Below are 17,017 nucleotides of genomic sequence, written 5' to 3'. Positions count from 1 at the left end.
TTTTTTTTTTTTTTTTTTGGAGAGGTTTTCGCTATAGGGCGCGTGCGCTCGCCAGACAGACAGAGAGAGACATAGAGACAGAAAGCGAGAAATCACCCCCCAGGGGGGATGGTCACGCCGCAATCCCTTCTCCTCCATTCTCCTCTCGGGATCTTGGGCACGCACGCACACGTGCCCGGCGTGAGATTTAAGCCACCGGGTCCGAGACGCGAACCGCGGTTGACTACGTGGGAGTCCAGCGACACAGCCATTACGCCAACTGCTGGTTCCCCTGTCCAGGCCATTTTTCAGGCCGAGTCATGTGAGTAAAGCCCTTGTGGTCCTCTTAGAAGCCAAAAGCCAAGCTCTTCCTTTGAGAGTCAAGGGTTTAGATTTCCTTTTGAGTTAGCATGGTCAGACTTCTTACAGGGGGCTTGATTATAATTTGAGTTTATGCCTCGAGAAGACAAACCAAACTATGTAGAGTAACATCAGAGGGTGATTCTGCATAAACTTATTAGTGAGCAGTTTTGAAAGCAATAGTCACACAGGAGACCCACAGGGAAAGGGCAGGTCTCATCGTAGCCGAGGACGAGCAGGAGCTGAGTGTGTTCCTGGGAGCCAGCCAGGGTACACAGCCTCCTGGGCCGCATTCTGCCTGACATGCGTCCGGGCCCGAGGGGCTCCCTCGGCCTGTGGGCTTTCACATATGGCTGTCCTGCCGCACGTTTGCCGGGCTTGGCTTGCACACATGGCTGCCCTGCTGTGTGCTCACTGTGGACTTGGCTTGTGAGCATTCTAGGGGCTGTCCCTTTCCATGTTACTCCACTTCTTTCCAGTTCCATTGCTGGCCACCTCTTCCTCCCAGTGGACAGGAACCCCCAAGTCCTCTGTTCCTCAGGGTCCTTGTGCCGTACCTGTGTCCCCGTCCTTCCTCATGCTGCTCCCTCTTACAGGCCCATCCCTTTCAGTTTCTGCTTCTTGGCCCCTTTTCTCCACTTTCTGCTGTTTCTATAGTTCATCTTTTTTTTTTTTTTTAAAGGTTCTTGTCTTAGGGCATGTGGGCCCATTGGGAAGGAAAGAGACAGAGTGGCAGTGAACGGGAAAGTGAGAAATCACCCTGTGGGGATGGCCATGCTGCAATCCCTTCTCCTCCATTCTCCTCTTGGGGTGTTGGACATGTGCACACACACGCCTGGCATGAGTTTCAAGCCCCTGGGTCCAGGACTCCAACTGTAGCTGGCCACATAGGAGTCCAGTGCTGTAGCTGCTGTGCCACCTGCTGGCCCTAAAGTTGGTCTTTATTCTGCCCAAAGCAAACTGGAATCTTGCCACCTGCTTGCACAGTCAGTGACAGGCCTGCTTAAACTCCCGCCGCCTCTGGGCCTGCTTGGGTGTCTCGGGCTGTCCCATTACTCTCTGTTCTTGGACCGTGTCTGTCCTATGGTGCAGTGATGGCTCTGCCCCTTTTCAGACTGCTCAGTCGTCGGTGGCAGGAACCACGTTAACCATGTTGATTTCTGCACGTCTGTCCGCTGTGTGGTAGGGTCTCAGGATGCTGTAAAGCCTCTACTCCTGTCAGATGAATGAGTTAAATGGTTTTACTCTGTACCTTCTTACCATAGCCAGCTACAGCTAGCCACTTGCAGGAGCATCTCATCAAAGCATACACTTGGGTATCTCTGCCTTTCAAAAAAGTTTTCTTCAGGACCAGCAGATGGCATAATGGTTACATCTCTAGATTCCCATGTAGTTGACTGTAGTTCGAGTCTTGGACCCAGCACCCCCAAAGGGTGATTTCTCATTTTCTGTCTCTCTGTCTTTCTGGCAAGTGCATGCACCCTATAGCAAAAATCTCTCTCTAAAAATAAAAAAGGTGGGGGGGGGAGCTTCTTTCTCCCAGGACAGTGAGAGATGGAGTTGGCAGGAGGAGGTACACAGGCACCCGCAGCAGGATCTTGAACCGCAACCCACCCCCAGCCCACTGACCCTGTTCACAAGCATGTGAGCACCGGCATGCTGGGGAGGTCTCCCACAAACCCAGAACCGCCATATGAGGGCCTTCCAGAGCACTGCACCCCTGCTGTGCCACTGTCCAGCCCCTGCCCTTTCATACAGTTTCTAAATCTAGAACTAGCCTAACCCTCCTCCCACAAATCCAGCTACCACTTCAAATCCCACTGCCCTCACCCCAGCTTGTGAAAGGCAGCCACTTTCTGTGGGTCTGGAGGCCTTCTTGTCCCAGCAGTCTCACCCTCCCTAAACGTCGCCATCCTCAGTCATTCGTGCTCGTTTCCCGGTCAGTGCCAACTTGCCGAGGAGAGGCTTTGCTCTCCTAATCTGCATCCCCTCGGGGTCGCACCCCACACCCTGCCTTGCACCCTGGGCACTGTGCTGTGTGCCCTGCAGCGAGCAGGCTTTGGGACATGCCAGGGTGGAACACCTGCTCTATCCGAGCTGCTCTCCTCCCTGCACAGCTGCCTGAGGGTCATGGGCTGGGGTGTGAGAAAGCGAGTTTGCAGCCCTTCCGCGCCCCGAGGTGGGCAGAAGGGCCTCTGTCTGAGCTTCCCACCTGGCAGCGGGGTGCACGGGTCCTTCACCAGTGTCCCTCGAGAAGAGGACCTCCACTGGGATCTGCTTGCCAGTGGCGCTCAGACTCTGGGTAGATGTTCCGATAACAGTCGGAGTGCACTGCACTGGCTGTGTTCATGTCACATCATATTCTGGAACGCCCTATGATCCGATAAGACTGAGCGTTAAGGCACTGTCTGTCCGGAAGCATCAGTCTTGCATCAGCTGCATGACAGAGCACGCACTTGTTTCCATGGGGCTCTTTCACAGTGGGCGCCAGTCTCCTGAGGGCGGCCTGATGGGGAGTGCTCTTCATCTCTTCACACGTCCCTGTCCCTATCCGTGTAGCCTTGCAGCCTCAAACACCATGGGGTAGGGATGCCCGGAGGCAAGATGGACAGTCCGCCCCCGGTACTCCCACTAACAGAGGAAAGGAAGCGCGTGCCCTTCAATGCTGCTTTTCAAGGAAGGAGACAGTGCCAGCCTGCTGCCAGTCACCCGGCTGCCCTGGTGGTGGCTGTTAGGAAATCGCCGCGGTCTTTTCCTGGAATGTTCTGTTGTTTTGGGCAGACTCCCCTCCCCCACACCCCAGCTGATAACAACACAATTGAAGACTTGGGTGACATTATTTAAGCCCCTGTCCTCCTGTGAACTTATGCCTGACCCACCCCACTCTGGGCCTGTGTTTTAGCTTCTCCAGAAAGACTAGGAGAGTCCTTTTAAGGTAACATACATTCATCTCTGCACCAGAATACTACTCTCTGGGTTTTGTGCATCTTTTCTTGAAATATGTGCCTTGGAAAAAAAATGGACACCTTCTGCTAAATAGAAGTCTTCAGTTATGTATTAAAAATGCAGCGCGAGGCATGTGACCTTTCCTTAACTTCAGCGTGTATAACCTTGTCGTCAAATGTTTGCACTCGATGCTCGGAAGACACAGTTGGCTCCTGTACCCAGGCTGATTCTGGAGACTGGAACTCTAGCACAGACAGACGTCTTGGACGGGGCTAGCTGGGAGGGTTGTCGAGGGCAGAGAGGAGACGAGCTGCAGTCCCAGTCCTGCTTGCTCTCGTGGCTTCCCAAGCACCTTTGCCGCCCGTAGCACAAACGAGTGCCTCTGCGGACGGTCCATTTAAAGTCCCAAAGTTAGTTGTCATGACTTTTTTCCTTGAAATTGTCCAAAGCACATATTCCCTGGTCTCAGGCATAAAGTAAGCAAGTAAAGTCAGGTTCCATTAAAAAATGTAGACCTTTTTTAATTAAAAAAATTTTTTTAATTTAGAGAGAGAGAAAGCACCTAGAGTGGGATGTTGTAGTGGGTATAGTGGGTCATGTTGTAGTCCTTTCTTCCGTTGAGGGGTCTTTTTAAAAAGGCAAAATAGTATTTGCTTATTATTAGAAATTGTTTTTTTATTGTTGTAAGAGAGATTTTCGCTATAGGGTGCGTGCGCTTACTGCAAAGACAGAGACAGAGACGGAAAGCGAGAAATCACCCCCCCCCCATGGGGATGGCCATGCCATAATCCCTTCTCCTTCATTCTCCTCTTGGGATTTTGGGCATGCATGCACATGCCCCTGGTGTGTTTAAGCCCCCGGGTCTGGGACTTGAACTGAGATTGACTATGTGGGAGTCCGACGACATAACCATTATGCTATCTGCTGGTTTCACAAATTCATTTTAATATCTACCTTCTGACGATCTTCTTTGGCTACCCAGAGAGTTGGAGATAATTATAGGCTTCTGTTTTTATGCCTCAAATTAAATATAGTTTTATAGTTATGTATTTTCAACAAATTATTCAGCACAGAAGTAAAATAGGTCATCACTTTGTTAATTAGGAAAAGAGTTTAAGGTTTCAGCTTTCAAAAGGAAAGTGAGTAGTTACTGGTCCCGTGATATTTTGGGGAGCTGTGTTCTTACCGCATGGGATTTTGCTGACCGCTTTCTCTCTGCCCAGGACAAGACTACCAGAGGATTGAGTTTGGTGTTAATGAAGTGACTGAGCCCAGTGGCACTGCGCCGAGACTCAGCTACAGTATTTCCAGCACATTGAACCCTCAGGCCCCTGAGTTCATTCTTGGCTGCACGGCACCCAAAAAGACCCCCGATGGAATTGATAGGGATGCAAACCACAGCTCCGTCGACGGCCAGTACCCTGACTCTGCCCTCACTTTGGACGGCAGTCCCAGCGTGGAGGTGGATGTCTTGGAGAATGACGGAGGCTCGGGGGGTCTTGGACAGAGGGAGCGTAAAAAGAAGAAGAAGCGGCCGCCCGGATATTACAGTTACTTGAAAGATGGCAGTGACAGTGCTATTCCCACAGAAGCTCTGGTCAACGGCCACACCAATTCTGCGGACCCCAGCAGTGTGGGCACAGACGACGCTGAGTTTGTGGGCGATGTGCCCTCGTCGGTCACGCCTAGGACTTGTAATAGCCCTCAGAACTCCACGGACTTTGTCAGGGACACTGTGCCTGATGGCCCTTTCCCTGGAGCCCTTGACAGTGTGGCCAGGACTGCAGGGCAGCCTGGGGGGTGCCATGGGACTGGTTTTGGACACTCCTGCCTCCCTGCCGAGATGGGCAGAGGCAGCCTGTTAAGGACCGCTGTGGCTCAGCCCTACGTCGGTACCGATACTACTGAAAACCTCGGAGTTGCTAACGGACAGATACTTGAATCCTCGGGGGAGGGCACAGCTGCCAACGGGGTGGAGCTGCACACCCTGGAGAGCACAGACTCAGACCCCAGGAAAGCAGGGAGCGCTTCACCGCCTGCCGACAGTGCGGCCTCTGCGGCGGGCGCCAGTCCTGGCAGCCAGCCCGCTAAGTCCTGGGCCAGTCTCTTTCACGATTCTAAGCCCACCTCCTCCTCGCCCGTGGCCTATGTGGAAACTAAGTACTCCCCTCCTGCCACATCTCCCCTGGTCTCTGAAAAGCAGGCTGAAGTCAAAGAAGGGCCTGTTCCAGTCTCAGAGGATCCCGTAGCCATAAAGATCGCAGGTATAGTCACAAAGGTGCAGGTCACAGTGGAGAGGGGAGCCGGTCTCGCTGGCCATTGAGACGCGGGACAGCCCAGGCTGACGGACTGTCATGGATTGTTACCGGAGCCCTCGATGGCCAGTGTGTGGGTAGCAATTTCCAGAGAATGGCTGTGTCCTAAGGTGCTGTGAAAGTAAGGTAACCTGGAAACCAAGAGGGAGAAGGGGTGCCCTGCCTTGTGTGACGTGAAGAATCCTGTCTGTTTCAGGTCCTTCTGTGCTGGCAAATCACATTTCCGTTTCTTGCCTTTGATGAGTTCTCCTCCCCTCGGTGAATGTCCTCAGTCACAGCTGCTGTTTGCACCATTCTTCTTTATGTTTCATAGGCTATACGAAAGCGTTTTATGAATAATTTAGGGTTTTACTTTTTAATGCCTAATCTGGTTTGAGTGGATGGGCTTTATTCAATAGTGTTAGCACACTGAGGTAAACTTTTGATAGGAGGAGAAAGACCAGAGTAATTCAGACCAAAGTTAACATTTCATTTGAAAGTGCTGAGGCTCTGAAGTACGAACAGTTAGTTCACAAGGAAAATATAAGCCGGCGGTTCGCACTTTGTTTCAGGCCCAAGTAGGAAGTCAGAAACGCAGAGGGATGTATGTACATACGTGTCCATGGCGACAGACGAAGTTCCTTCTTCAGCCCGCGACTAGGCGCTTGGGGTCCCGCTGTGCCCACATCCTAGCTTTATTACTGATTGCACGTAAGCCTCTCACTGGGGCCTCACCCTCTGACCTGCATCGTGGTCTCACGGCCGCCTGCGTCACATGGCCGGAGGTGGACGCCGAGCTGGCCCTGGGGGTGGGCAGAGGCCCGTCTGAGTGAGACACTGGAGGGCGCTGAAATGCCAGTAAGCCATCAGTTTTTAAAACGGTCATTTTATTTTATACACAAAGTATCTTATTTTGAATAATCTTGATGCTCTGGCTTTCTCTTAAAAGAAAAGAATTGCCAGCCCGGCTAACCTTATTCGCACTTCGTGCTTGTACTTAAATCCGGAGGGTTCTTTACAGCCTTAATGCCTTCATTGTAGGGCCACTTGACAGGGTAGGACAGTGCAGGCCTTACCTAGGTTCATAAGGTTAAAGTCACTTAGTAAATGTTGAGTAAAAAGCGTGGTTGGATGTTTTTACGGTGTGAGTTCTGAGTCATGAGAGCGTTGTGATGGTGCTTTTCTTCCTAAAATCCACAAAGGGGAAAGCCTCCCACTTACATCACATTTTCAATCATTATTCTATTTACTTATTTTAATTCTAAGTGTTTAAAATACTCTGCTCATTTGTAAGACTGAAGGGGGCTTGCTCCATGGCTTGCTGTATCCCACATGTGTTAAAGTCCGATTGTTAACCTGCTCTGTCAAGCACTGTGAAAGCAGGGCCTTCCTATCACCTGTGTGAGTGAAGGAGCACATTGTTACCAAATATTCAAGGAACTATTTTTGGTGGATATAGTATGTCCTGCCCCACAGCAAATTTATTTTCTTTTAAGAGATATTTTGCTATAGGGTGCATGCGCCTGCCAGAGAGACAAAGGCAGAGAGCGAGAAGTGAGAAATTGCCCCTCAGAGGGGACGGCCACACTCCAAACCCTTCTCATTCACTCTCTTCCTGGGATTTTAGGCACACATGCACTCATGCCCAGCATGAGTTTCAAGCTCCAGGTCCAGGACTCAATACGGGGCTGGCCCTGTGAGAGTCCAGCACTTTAACCACTACTCTACCTTCTGCCCTGAAAGTTGAAAATATTATTATGTTTGGGAAGTGGTTGCACTGTCAAACATCCTCATGTTCAAGAATAGGTAGGACAGATGCAAGGAATGTGGGGTCTCCCTCGTGTTACCTTCCCTCCGCCAGCTCAGACTCTGGGTGACTGTGCAGGGAGGCCCGAGCTTAAACATAGGCTTTCATGGAACCTGTTCGTTTTTAAAATCATGCAACAGTGTTCCTTGTTTTAAAGGCTTATATGTAGTTCTGAACAAGGAGGGAGACTAGACCAAGTTAACGTCAGTGAAAGAGAACTAGGTAAACTGAAGTCTTCAGCAGCTCTTAAAAGATTTTGTCCGAGTATCTCTCTAGCAATGTAGTTTACTGAGACTTGTAGTCAAATCTAACTGGTACATGATTTTGCACAGCGGCTTTAGGCCTAAAAGCTGTTGCTGAGAGAGCAGCCATCATTATGAGGTGGGTCTGCTCAGAGCAATGAGTAATGAGTTCTCGTGTCTTTATTTACTCGGCGTTTAAATGAGGATATATCCTAAGGCCGACCTTTATTCTGGGGTTTAGAAGTCATAAATACATTGCTTGGAAAACAGTTTCAAATTTTTTTATTTTCTTTTCTGACTCTCTAAAGTAGCAGTGCTAATGCAGCATGCCCGTGGTAAAGGGCCTGGTACTTGTCTGTTGGCAGGAATCCACACTCGGTGGGTTGAGAATCGTGTTCATAATCTGATTCACTATGTATATGTCCTTGCTTATATTTATTCTGTAGCTCTACTCTTATGGAACTGAGTTGAGACCCTTCCTCTTACAAACTAGTTCAGCGATCGAGGGCAGCATTTATGAATACTCTGTTTTGAAATGAAAGAAAGGATGTTAAGCAGCTCAGTTTTTCTTTATGTTAGAAGATTTCTCAGAGAGATGAACCTTTTTTTTAAAAGAGAGTTTTTTGCTATAGAGTATGTGTACTCACCAGAGAGAGAGAGAGAGAGAGAGAGAGAGAGAGATTGATTGACCGAGAACGCGAGAAATCACCCCTGGGGGATAGCCACACCGCAGTTCCTTCTCTGCCATTCTCTTCTTGGTACTTGGGGCATTCATGCTTTGCACACGCAGGACAGTCGACATGTAGTCATCTACGTGGGAGTCCAGTGCTGTAACTGTTATGCCATCTGCTGGTCCTGGTACTTGGATTTTAAGAGAAAATTGCAGAAAATGTTTAAAATTTCTCAAAATTTTAGGGAATTTAGGCTAACATTTTTTTTTTTTTTTGAGAGGTTTTTGCTATAGGGTGCGTGCGCTCGCCAGAGAGAGAGACAGAGACAGAAAGCGAGAAATCACCCCCGGTAGGATGGCCATGCTGCAATCTCTTCTCCTCCATTCACCTCTTGGGATCTTGGGCACACACGCACATGCGCCCGGTGTAAGTTTTAAGCCACCAGGTCCGGGACACGAACTGCAGTTGACTACATGGGAGTCCAGTGACAAAGCCATTACGCTAATTGCTGGTTCCAGGCTAACTCTTCTTGAGTTGCTAAAAAGTTTTTCTCAAAGTCTTGACTAAATGAATTTCCTTTTTTCTTCTCTTCCTTCTTATGTCAGTTTATTTTTACTTTTTGTAATTTTTGCCAATGGATGCATGAGCTCAGCAGAGAGATGAAGTGAGAAAGTACCCTTCTGATGGGAATTGGTCATGCCACAGTCCCTTTTTTTCCATTTCTCCATCTTTTTGGGATTTCTGGCACATACACAGATGTGCCCAGCTTGTTTTCAAGGCTCTGGGCCCAGAACTGGAACCGCACAGCTGGCCACGTGGGATCCAGCTGTTGCAACCACGGCATCCCTGGCTAGCCTCGCTCCTTACTTACTAGTAAAGATCATGGAGTGTCCCCAGGGCACTGGCCTTCATGCCAGGTCTGGTCACTGCCAGCACTGTCCTTGCGTGGCACACATGGCACTGCCCTCCTCTAAAGGGGAGGCGTCACGTGACCTGCTTCAGCCTGAGTGGGTGAAGTCACAGAGGCATGGTGTGAACCAGGCCTTTCTGGACCGTGGGCCTGGCTCTGCCTTTCGTGTGCTTCTCTGTGAGGACTGCGGACTGTCTGAATTACCTGAACCGTGAGGTAAAATGATCTTTCCAGTCTGTCGGGTCATTTCTGGCAAACTGGAATGAAGTCATCTGCTTTCCTCTCCAGATGTTTGTCCATCTTCACTCTCTGATGGGTACTCACTGTATGTCTTTTCTGTCCTGGCCAGTGGGTCGTAGTTGGTCTTGCCTGAGGGCAGGCTAAGGCAGAAGGTAAGAAGGCAGATGGCAGTCCGTCCATCCGTTCTGTTCTGTTCTGTTCTTTTCTGTTCTGTTCTTTTCTTTTCTTTTCTTTTCTTTTCTTTTCTTTTCTTTCTTTCTTTCTTTCTTTCTTTCTTTCTTTCTTTCTTTCTTTCTTTCTTTCTTTCTTTCAAGGGAGAGAGTTTTGCTATAGGACACGTGTGCTCACTGGAGAGACAGAGATAGAGGCAGAAAGTGAGAAATCACCCCCTGGGGCCCCTTCTCTATTCTCCTCTTGGGATTTTGGGCACACATGCACATGCACCCAGTGTGAGGTTTTTCTTTTTTTTTTTTAATTTTTAAATTTAACTTTATTTATTCATTTGTTTATTTTTATTTGACCAGGGGGACAGAATGAGAGAGAGAAAGTGAGAAAGCAAACCGCCAGGTCTGGGACTCAAACCGTGATTGACCATGTGGGGATCCAGCACCTTTAACCACCATGCCACCTGCCAACCTCCCGCAGCGTGAGTTTTAAGCCACCAGGTCCAGGACTCAAACCAACTATGTGGGAGTCCAGTGATGTAACCATTACACCACCCACTGGTCCCCAGATGGCAGTTCTTACTAGCAGAAAGAAGAGAAGCAGTCATTTGTAGAGGGTGTATGGAAAAGAGGCAAAGAGGAAGACCTCAGGTGGCAGTGGGGACAGCAGTGAGAGATGGGGACAGAGAAGGCCATCAGGCCCATCACCCTGTACCTGAGTAGGGAGGACCCTGTGGAGCAGAAAGTGGTGGTGGGGACGATGTCCACACTGGGGAGGGGCCTGGTGCAGAAGTTCGTAGGTGGCTTCAAGGAGGAGCCTTTTCAGTCGATCAATCAGCCTTCCTTACTTTGCAAGTAGGAGTCAGGGTCATTAGCGTATACTAATAACAGAATGACTCTATAGTTTCTGGAAGACTTGCCACTATGGAAAAGCTTTCTGGTATAACAAAATAATAACTAAGAAAATCTAGGTTGTCGAGTGTCACTTCTCTGTATTTTTCTATTCTGTAAGGATTTATTCTGTATTTAAGAATATTGGGCCAGGCCCTGTAGCCTAGTGCCTAAGGGGTCCGGATCCCACATGGCTGACTGTGGTTTGAGTCCATCTTGGCAGCTTGTAAATCACACTCGGCCCATATACACACAAAATTCCAACAGGGTGGAGAGTGAGGGAGGGATTGTGGATGCCCACACCCCATTGAGGGGCGCTTTCTCCCTCTCTCTGTCGCTGTGTCTTTTTCTGATATCTCTCTGTGTCTTTCTGGTGCATACACATGCCCTCTGGCAGTTAAAAAAAAGTCTATTATACAGAAAGTTCTTTAAAGGAAGTTAAAGGCTTGAAGAAATGTTGATTTGAGTACATTCTCTAGTACATATCCTAGGAATCCTTTTTATTTTATTGGGTTGTTGGAAAAATCATGATTTTTGCATAGAAAAAGAAAACCATGCCATGACTTTTCCGACAACCCAGTGTGTTGTCTCCGTTTTTGCTCTTTTGATACTGCAGATACGCTTCTCTGGGAAGTGTTCTGTTATTTGCAGTTACCGATTCAGCCACTAGGTGATGCTGAAAGACTTGAACTTAATACTGTGGACACTAAACAGTGAAATTGCCTTTTTTATTTTAAACCTGCTAGCCCCTCAAAATAAGCAAACCAGAAGGTAACATCAGTTCAAGGGAAAGGTTGATAAGGAAACAAGTTTTCTGTCCGACTTACATGCTGTTTCCCAAGTAAGTGTTGGACGGGGATCACTTCATACTCGCTTTGGCTAGGCGTGTTCTGTCCTGTAAGGCCTCCGTGTTGAAGCCCCCAGGTCAGTTCAGAGTACAGAAGGTGCTGCATCCTCAAATGCAACTCAGTGCAGCTGGTTCCCTTTCGAAAGTAGTTAATCTTGTCATAAAAGATTATTTTTAAACGTAAGCTGTGAATTCAAGCCATTAAGCGTGTTTTGGGGTCAGTAGAATAGTTGATGGGAAGTTTCAGGTTGATGTCATGTCCCTGGTCGATTCTTCGTATTTCCCGCCGTTCCCTGCTGGGCAGGAGAGTGTCTTCCGGTCGTCCCCAAACCCCTCTGTACTTACCAACCCTGCCTTAGAAGGCTTTGCCTCCCATGCCAAGAAAATCGAGGTGGTTACTTCATTCCTTCTTCCACCGGAGCCAGGAGCCTCAGCCGCATCCCTCTGTGAAGCTGCCTCCCTCCTCGGCCATGCTTCCGGCTGAGTAGTCACACTTGCTGTCCCCGCTCTTGCGTTCTGACCTGCTGCTTGCGAGGCTGTTTGTGTCATCCGAATGTACACTCCCAGGCCCGGCCTGCAGGAGCCTGTGTGTGTCTGTGAGCACACACGTTTGCCCGTGCCATCTGGGGCCCTCACTCACCTGTACACGGAACTCATTAGCTCATCACCCCACAGGACAGGAGATCTGCTCCCCCTGCTGTGTTCCCCCGAACGGGGAGCACTGCAGCCTGGCCCGCAGCCATCTCCTCCTGTCACGGTGCACCTCCCTAAGTATCCATCCTTAGCTTCGACTTCCTGTGTTTCCACAGTCCTTGAACTGAGCTGAGGGGTCTTGTCCCCAGCACCCTTCCGTTCACCTGCTGGTGCAGCAGAGGCCCTCCGTCCACTTGTCTGCAAGGGCGCCTGGAGCAGGTCCACCTTTCACTCCTCTGTGCTCCAGTGCCCAGGCCGGCTCAGCAAATGCCAGCCAGCAAAGGTGGCATTTCAGTTTAACACAAGCCCCTCTTTAGGGAAGCCATTGATTTGGAGTGTAACGATTACATAAGAACTTAACATGAATAGTTATTAGATGTAAACCCACTCCAGCAAAGATGTCACGCTGGAGTCTTCACTTGCCCTGTGCTCAGAATGCCCTCATGCTAGAGTTCTGGCACTGGTGTGCGAAGCACAGAATTTTGTTAGAGGATTGAGTCACTGCCGTCTGTGCACACCAGAACGGCAGACTGAGATGACAGACCAGCAAGTCCACGTGAGCGGACGGTCTTAAGGACAGACCAGCAAGTCCACGTGAGCGGACGGTCTTAAGAGAGAAAGTGAAGCCTTAGAGTAAAAAGATTTTAGTGGAGCCCATTATATGTGTGTTGGAAGAGCTGGGCTCTGGAACCAGGTAGGCGCAGGTCTTCAGGTCCGTCCTGTGTGGCCTCAGTTTTTCCTTCTCCGAATTGGGGACGATAGCCATTCCCATTGTGGCTGACTGATAGCCATTACCCTTAGGGACAAGGCCCCTGGCACGGTGTCACCATGTGACGGACGTTGTCTGCTGGCCTCATCGCACGGGGTTTGCAGTTCGGTCTGGAGCTGCCCTGTCCTCAGAGCTGACGGTGAGGGAGATGAGAGGCGCTTTGCCAGCTTAGTCTGAGCGAACAGGTGCCGCCGGGTTCTTGGGCCCATGGGGTCTGGCCGTCTGGAGGAGGATAGCCCCTCCGCGGCTGCTCCTCGTGCCCCTCAGGAGAGAGGACATTCCTCTCACAGGAAGGAGGGCGTGGGGGGCATTGGAGATTGCCGATTCATTTCTTCATTTGATTAGTGCATAAGGCTGGGACCTACCAATGCAATTGTATTCTAGAAAAGAAAGGCTTTTGTAGAGTGATACCGTAGATGGATGAGAACGTGTTTTTGTTTGTTTGTTTGTTATAGAGCATGTGTGCTTACCCAAGAGAGACGGGGGGAGAGGGGGGAGTGAGAAATCTCTCCCTGGGGGGATGGCCATGCTGCAGTCCCTTCTCCTTCCTTCTCCTCTGTGCATTTTGGGCATGCTTGCACACATACCTGGCATATTTCTAAAGCCACTGGGTCTGGGACTTGAACCACACAGTCAGCCATGTGGGATCCAGCCTCCCACCACCTTGCCACCTGGCCGGCCCGATGCTCATATCCAGTGTGTACCTGTGTAGTTTTTCTGTCCCAATACCAGTGTAAACCTGAAGGAGGCAGTGTGGTGTGGCCACAGGTCACTGAGCTCCCGCGTAACCATGGGCAGGTTAGTTGACCTTTCTGAGCCTTGGTTTTCTTCCTGGTCAAAGGTAATTGTGGCAGTACTCATGGGTACTAAGGAGTACTCCATAAGTTGTAGTCATTCTAACTCAGTGGGACACAGGGAGGCCTTATCTCGTTTGGGAACATTTCTGAAGGCTAACTTACGTAAGATGGCACTCACAGCCATCGTGAGACTGAAGGAGTGATGTGAGAGGGAGAACGAGGCTAAGAAACTCATGTCTAAACAAAACAAGGGGCTACAGTTGCCAGGTTGGCTTCTATTGGAAAGACAGTTCAGCGGGGAGGAGCCCGCTGCCTCCCAGGGAGGCGTCCCTACTCACCGAGCCGCTGTTGAGCGCTTGCCCGTGGTGTGGGTACGGGATTCAGAGCGCCGGGCCCCAGGCCCTGCACATATGCGTGCCTTTGGACCTAGGGCCTGAGGGACCACAGTTACTGAGACGTGCCCACCCGTCTGTTAAAGGGAAAAGCCAACATTTTTATTATAGTGCGTGGGGACGAGGCACCCTCAACAGAGTTCCAGCACACCACAGGCCTCTCCTCAGGATCTCAGGCACCTGGATACTCGGTGTGTCTCAGACCAACCCACGGGCACAGCAAAAAAACCTGTGTTTAAAGATCTCTAATACTGACCTGTTGTCCTTACACTTTTTCCTTATCGAATTTATTTTTTTAAAGAATTATTTAACTTTATTTTATTTGTTTGTTTTTTTTTTAATTTGACCAGAGAGGGACAGAGCGAGAGCAAGTGTGGGGGCAGTGAGAAAGCAAGCTGCCAGGTCTGGGACTCAAACCATGGTCAGCTGTGTGAGAGTCCAGTGCCCTTAGCCACCATGCCACCTGCTGCCCCCTCCCCCCCTTTTTTTGGTTTCTCATTAAAATTGGTAGTTCTTGTGCTCCCACAGTAAGATAAATTAAGTGTTGATGTTTAGGGGAAGATATAATTTGGGGAAAAAAAAAAAAAAGTGTAACCATCATGCAGTATACTTAATGCCGAACTGGGAGAAGCCTCAGCAGTGCGTCTTCTTTGGGCCTGTGCTTTACTGGATGGGTTTTTAGTATGTCCCCAGAGGAGAGCTTATGGATTAATTGAAATGCTGTTCACGAGGTGTCATTAATTTCTTAAATGTACTGTTCACTCTTGCAGAGTTACTGGAGAATGTAACCCTAATACATAAGCCAGTGTCGCTGCAACCCCGCGGGCTGATCAATAAAGGAAACTGGTGCTACATTAACGCTGTATCCTTTCTGGACGCCGCCAGAGGCCGCCGGCCCCTCCCTCTGCTCCGCATGAGTCTCAGTTCAGCTTCCAGCCCAGATTTTGAAATTAGTAAACTTGGTTCATTACTTGGTCTGCCTACCTAGCTTGTAAACAGGTTTATTTCTGACACTCCCTACCCCTCCACCCCGGAAAGAGGATTTGTTGACCTGTGAGTGACAGCATCTGACAAGTTTTGTCACCATTAGAATGGTCCCCAATAATAGGGTAGAGTGACCACGTTTACAACTGGAGATTTTGTACTAAGTGATTTGATCATCTTGGTTGAATTAAATTCTTGAACATCAGCTACTGCCTGCACAGTAAACCCTTACGTGGCCCTTCCAAGGCAGCCATCCTAGTGAGTATTTGGGTTACTCCGTTCTGTGTCTGCACGTCTGAGTAGCTCGGTGTCCTCGACTGACGCGGTCTCTACCCTCGTGTTCAACGTGCCTCTAGGAAGTCCCGCGTGCTCGCTTCTTTCCTTTACGCTTCCTTACTGCCCACGTGCAGACACTGCAGGCTCTGGTGGCTTGCCCGCCGATGTATCACCTGATGAAGTTCATCCCTCTGTATTCAAAAGTGCAAAGGCCTTGCACGTCAACACCTATGATTGATAGCTTGTAAGTAAGGTGTCTGGAAAGACCATAGGGGAGTGGCCTCCCCTCTGATAATTAGAACTTAATAGGTTCACAGAGTTCTTGATTTGCTACAAATGAGTCCTATAATTCTGGGATTTTTAAAATAAATGTATTATGATTTTATATGAAAATTAACCAGAAATGGAATAGCAGTATTGTTTATGTGCATGCTTTACATTCAGTAAAAATATATTAGTGTTCACCAGCTTGTATCACTGAAAACACAGCCCAGACATACTTAGAAAAGATCTGAGAACTCACTAGCCATTACAGCATTAGTCATCTAAAGTCTGCTCCATTCCTACTGCCTGTACAACACCCTCCTCAGTCACCCAGGCTTTTAGTAAGTGTGTCTTCACGAGAACACACAGCTTAACGCCTGCTCTCCATGTTTAGTGTCCGGCTGATGAACGAGTTTACCAACATGCCAGTACCTCCAAAACCCCGACAAGGTGAGTACCAGTGAGTGCTTCTGATGCTGTTCCATATCGACAGTCATGCAGTCCCCCCGGGGCAGCCGCTGCGGGCTCTGGTGGCTTGCCCGCCGATGTATCACCTGATGAAGTTCATCCCTCTGTATTCAAAAGTGCAAAGGCCTTGCACGTCAACACCTATGATTGATAGCTTGTAAGTAAGGTGTCTGGAAAGACCATAGGGGAGTGGCCTCCCCTCTGATAATTAGAACTTAATAGGTTCACAGAGTTCTTGATTTGCTACAAATGAGTCCTATAATTCTGGGATTTTTAAAATAAATGTATTATGATTTTATATGAAAATTAACCAGAAATGGAATAGCAGTATTGTTTATGTGCATGCTTTACATTCAGTAAAAATATATTAGTGTTCACCAGCTTGTATCACTGAAAACACAGCCCAGACATACTTAGAAAAGATCTGAGAACTCACTAGCCATTACAGCATTAGTCATCTAAAGTCTGCTCCATTCCTACTGCCTGTACAACACCCTCCTCAGTCACCCAGGCTTTTAGTAAGTGTGTCTTCACGAGAACACACAGCTTAACGCCTGCTCTCCATGTTTAGTGTCCGGCTGATGAACGAGTTTACCAACATGCCAGTACCTCCAAAACCCCGACAAGGTGAGTACCAGTGAGTGCTTCTGATGCTGTTCCATATCGACAGTCATGCAGTCAGGTGACCGAGTTTGTCAATTGTCTTTTTGGGAAGAAAATGTCTTCTGCAGTATAGGCTACTACACCCGCGCTGTTCTCACCATTCAGTGTGTTGTGGGGAGGGAGCTTTGGTGGTGTTGCTTTCCATCATTTATGACTTCGTGTTGGTTACGAAAACCTGCGTCCTGTTTCCATTGCAGCTCTTGGGGATAAAACGGTGAGGGATATCCGCCCTGGAGCTGCCTTCGAACCCACGTATATTTACAGACTCCTCACAGTCATCAAGTCAAGCCTGTCCGAGAAGGTCTGAGCCGCTCCCCTGTGGCCAGTGTGCAGTGCCCCCCCCCCCCCCTCGTGCCCCCT

At 49.1% G+C, this 17,017-nt stretch overlaps 1 protein-coding gene across 1 annotated transcript in view; it reads left to right on the top strand.

Moving 5' to 3' along the window:
* Window positions 1-17,017, top strand: part of USP10 (ubiquitin specific peptidase 10) — a 66,402-nt gene that overhangs the window by 13,020 nt on the left and 36,365 nt on the right. Inside the window, exons 4-8 of the mRNA XM_027773445.1 lie at window positions 4,509-5,549; window positions 14,773-14,864; window positions 15,397-15,506; window positions 15,921-15,976; window positions 16,855-16,958. Of these exons, the coding sequence (XP_027629246.1) occupies window positions 4,509-5,549; window positions 14,773-14,864; window positions 15,397-15,506; window positions 15,921-15,976; window positions 16,855-16,958 (1,403 nt within the window). The remainder of the gene's footprint in view (window positions 1-4,508; window positions 5,550-14,772; window positions 14,865-15,396; window positions 15,507-15,920; window positions 15,977-16,854; window positions 16,959-17,017) is intronic.

The sequence above is a fragment of the Tupaia chinensis genome, unplaced genomic scaffold (genome assembly GCF_000334495.1).
Source record: "Tupaia chinensis unplaced genomic scaffold, TupChi_1.0 Scaffold000355_1, whole genome shotgun sequence".
Taxonomy (NCBI): domain Eukaryota; kingdom Metazoa; phylum Chordata; class Mammalia; order Scandentia; family Tupaiidae; genus Tupaia; species Tupaia belangeri.
The sequence above is the reverse complement of the archived record's forward strand: the minus strand, read 5'-3'. Positions and strand labels throughout refer to the sequence as shown.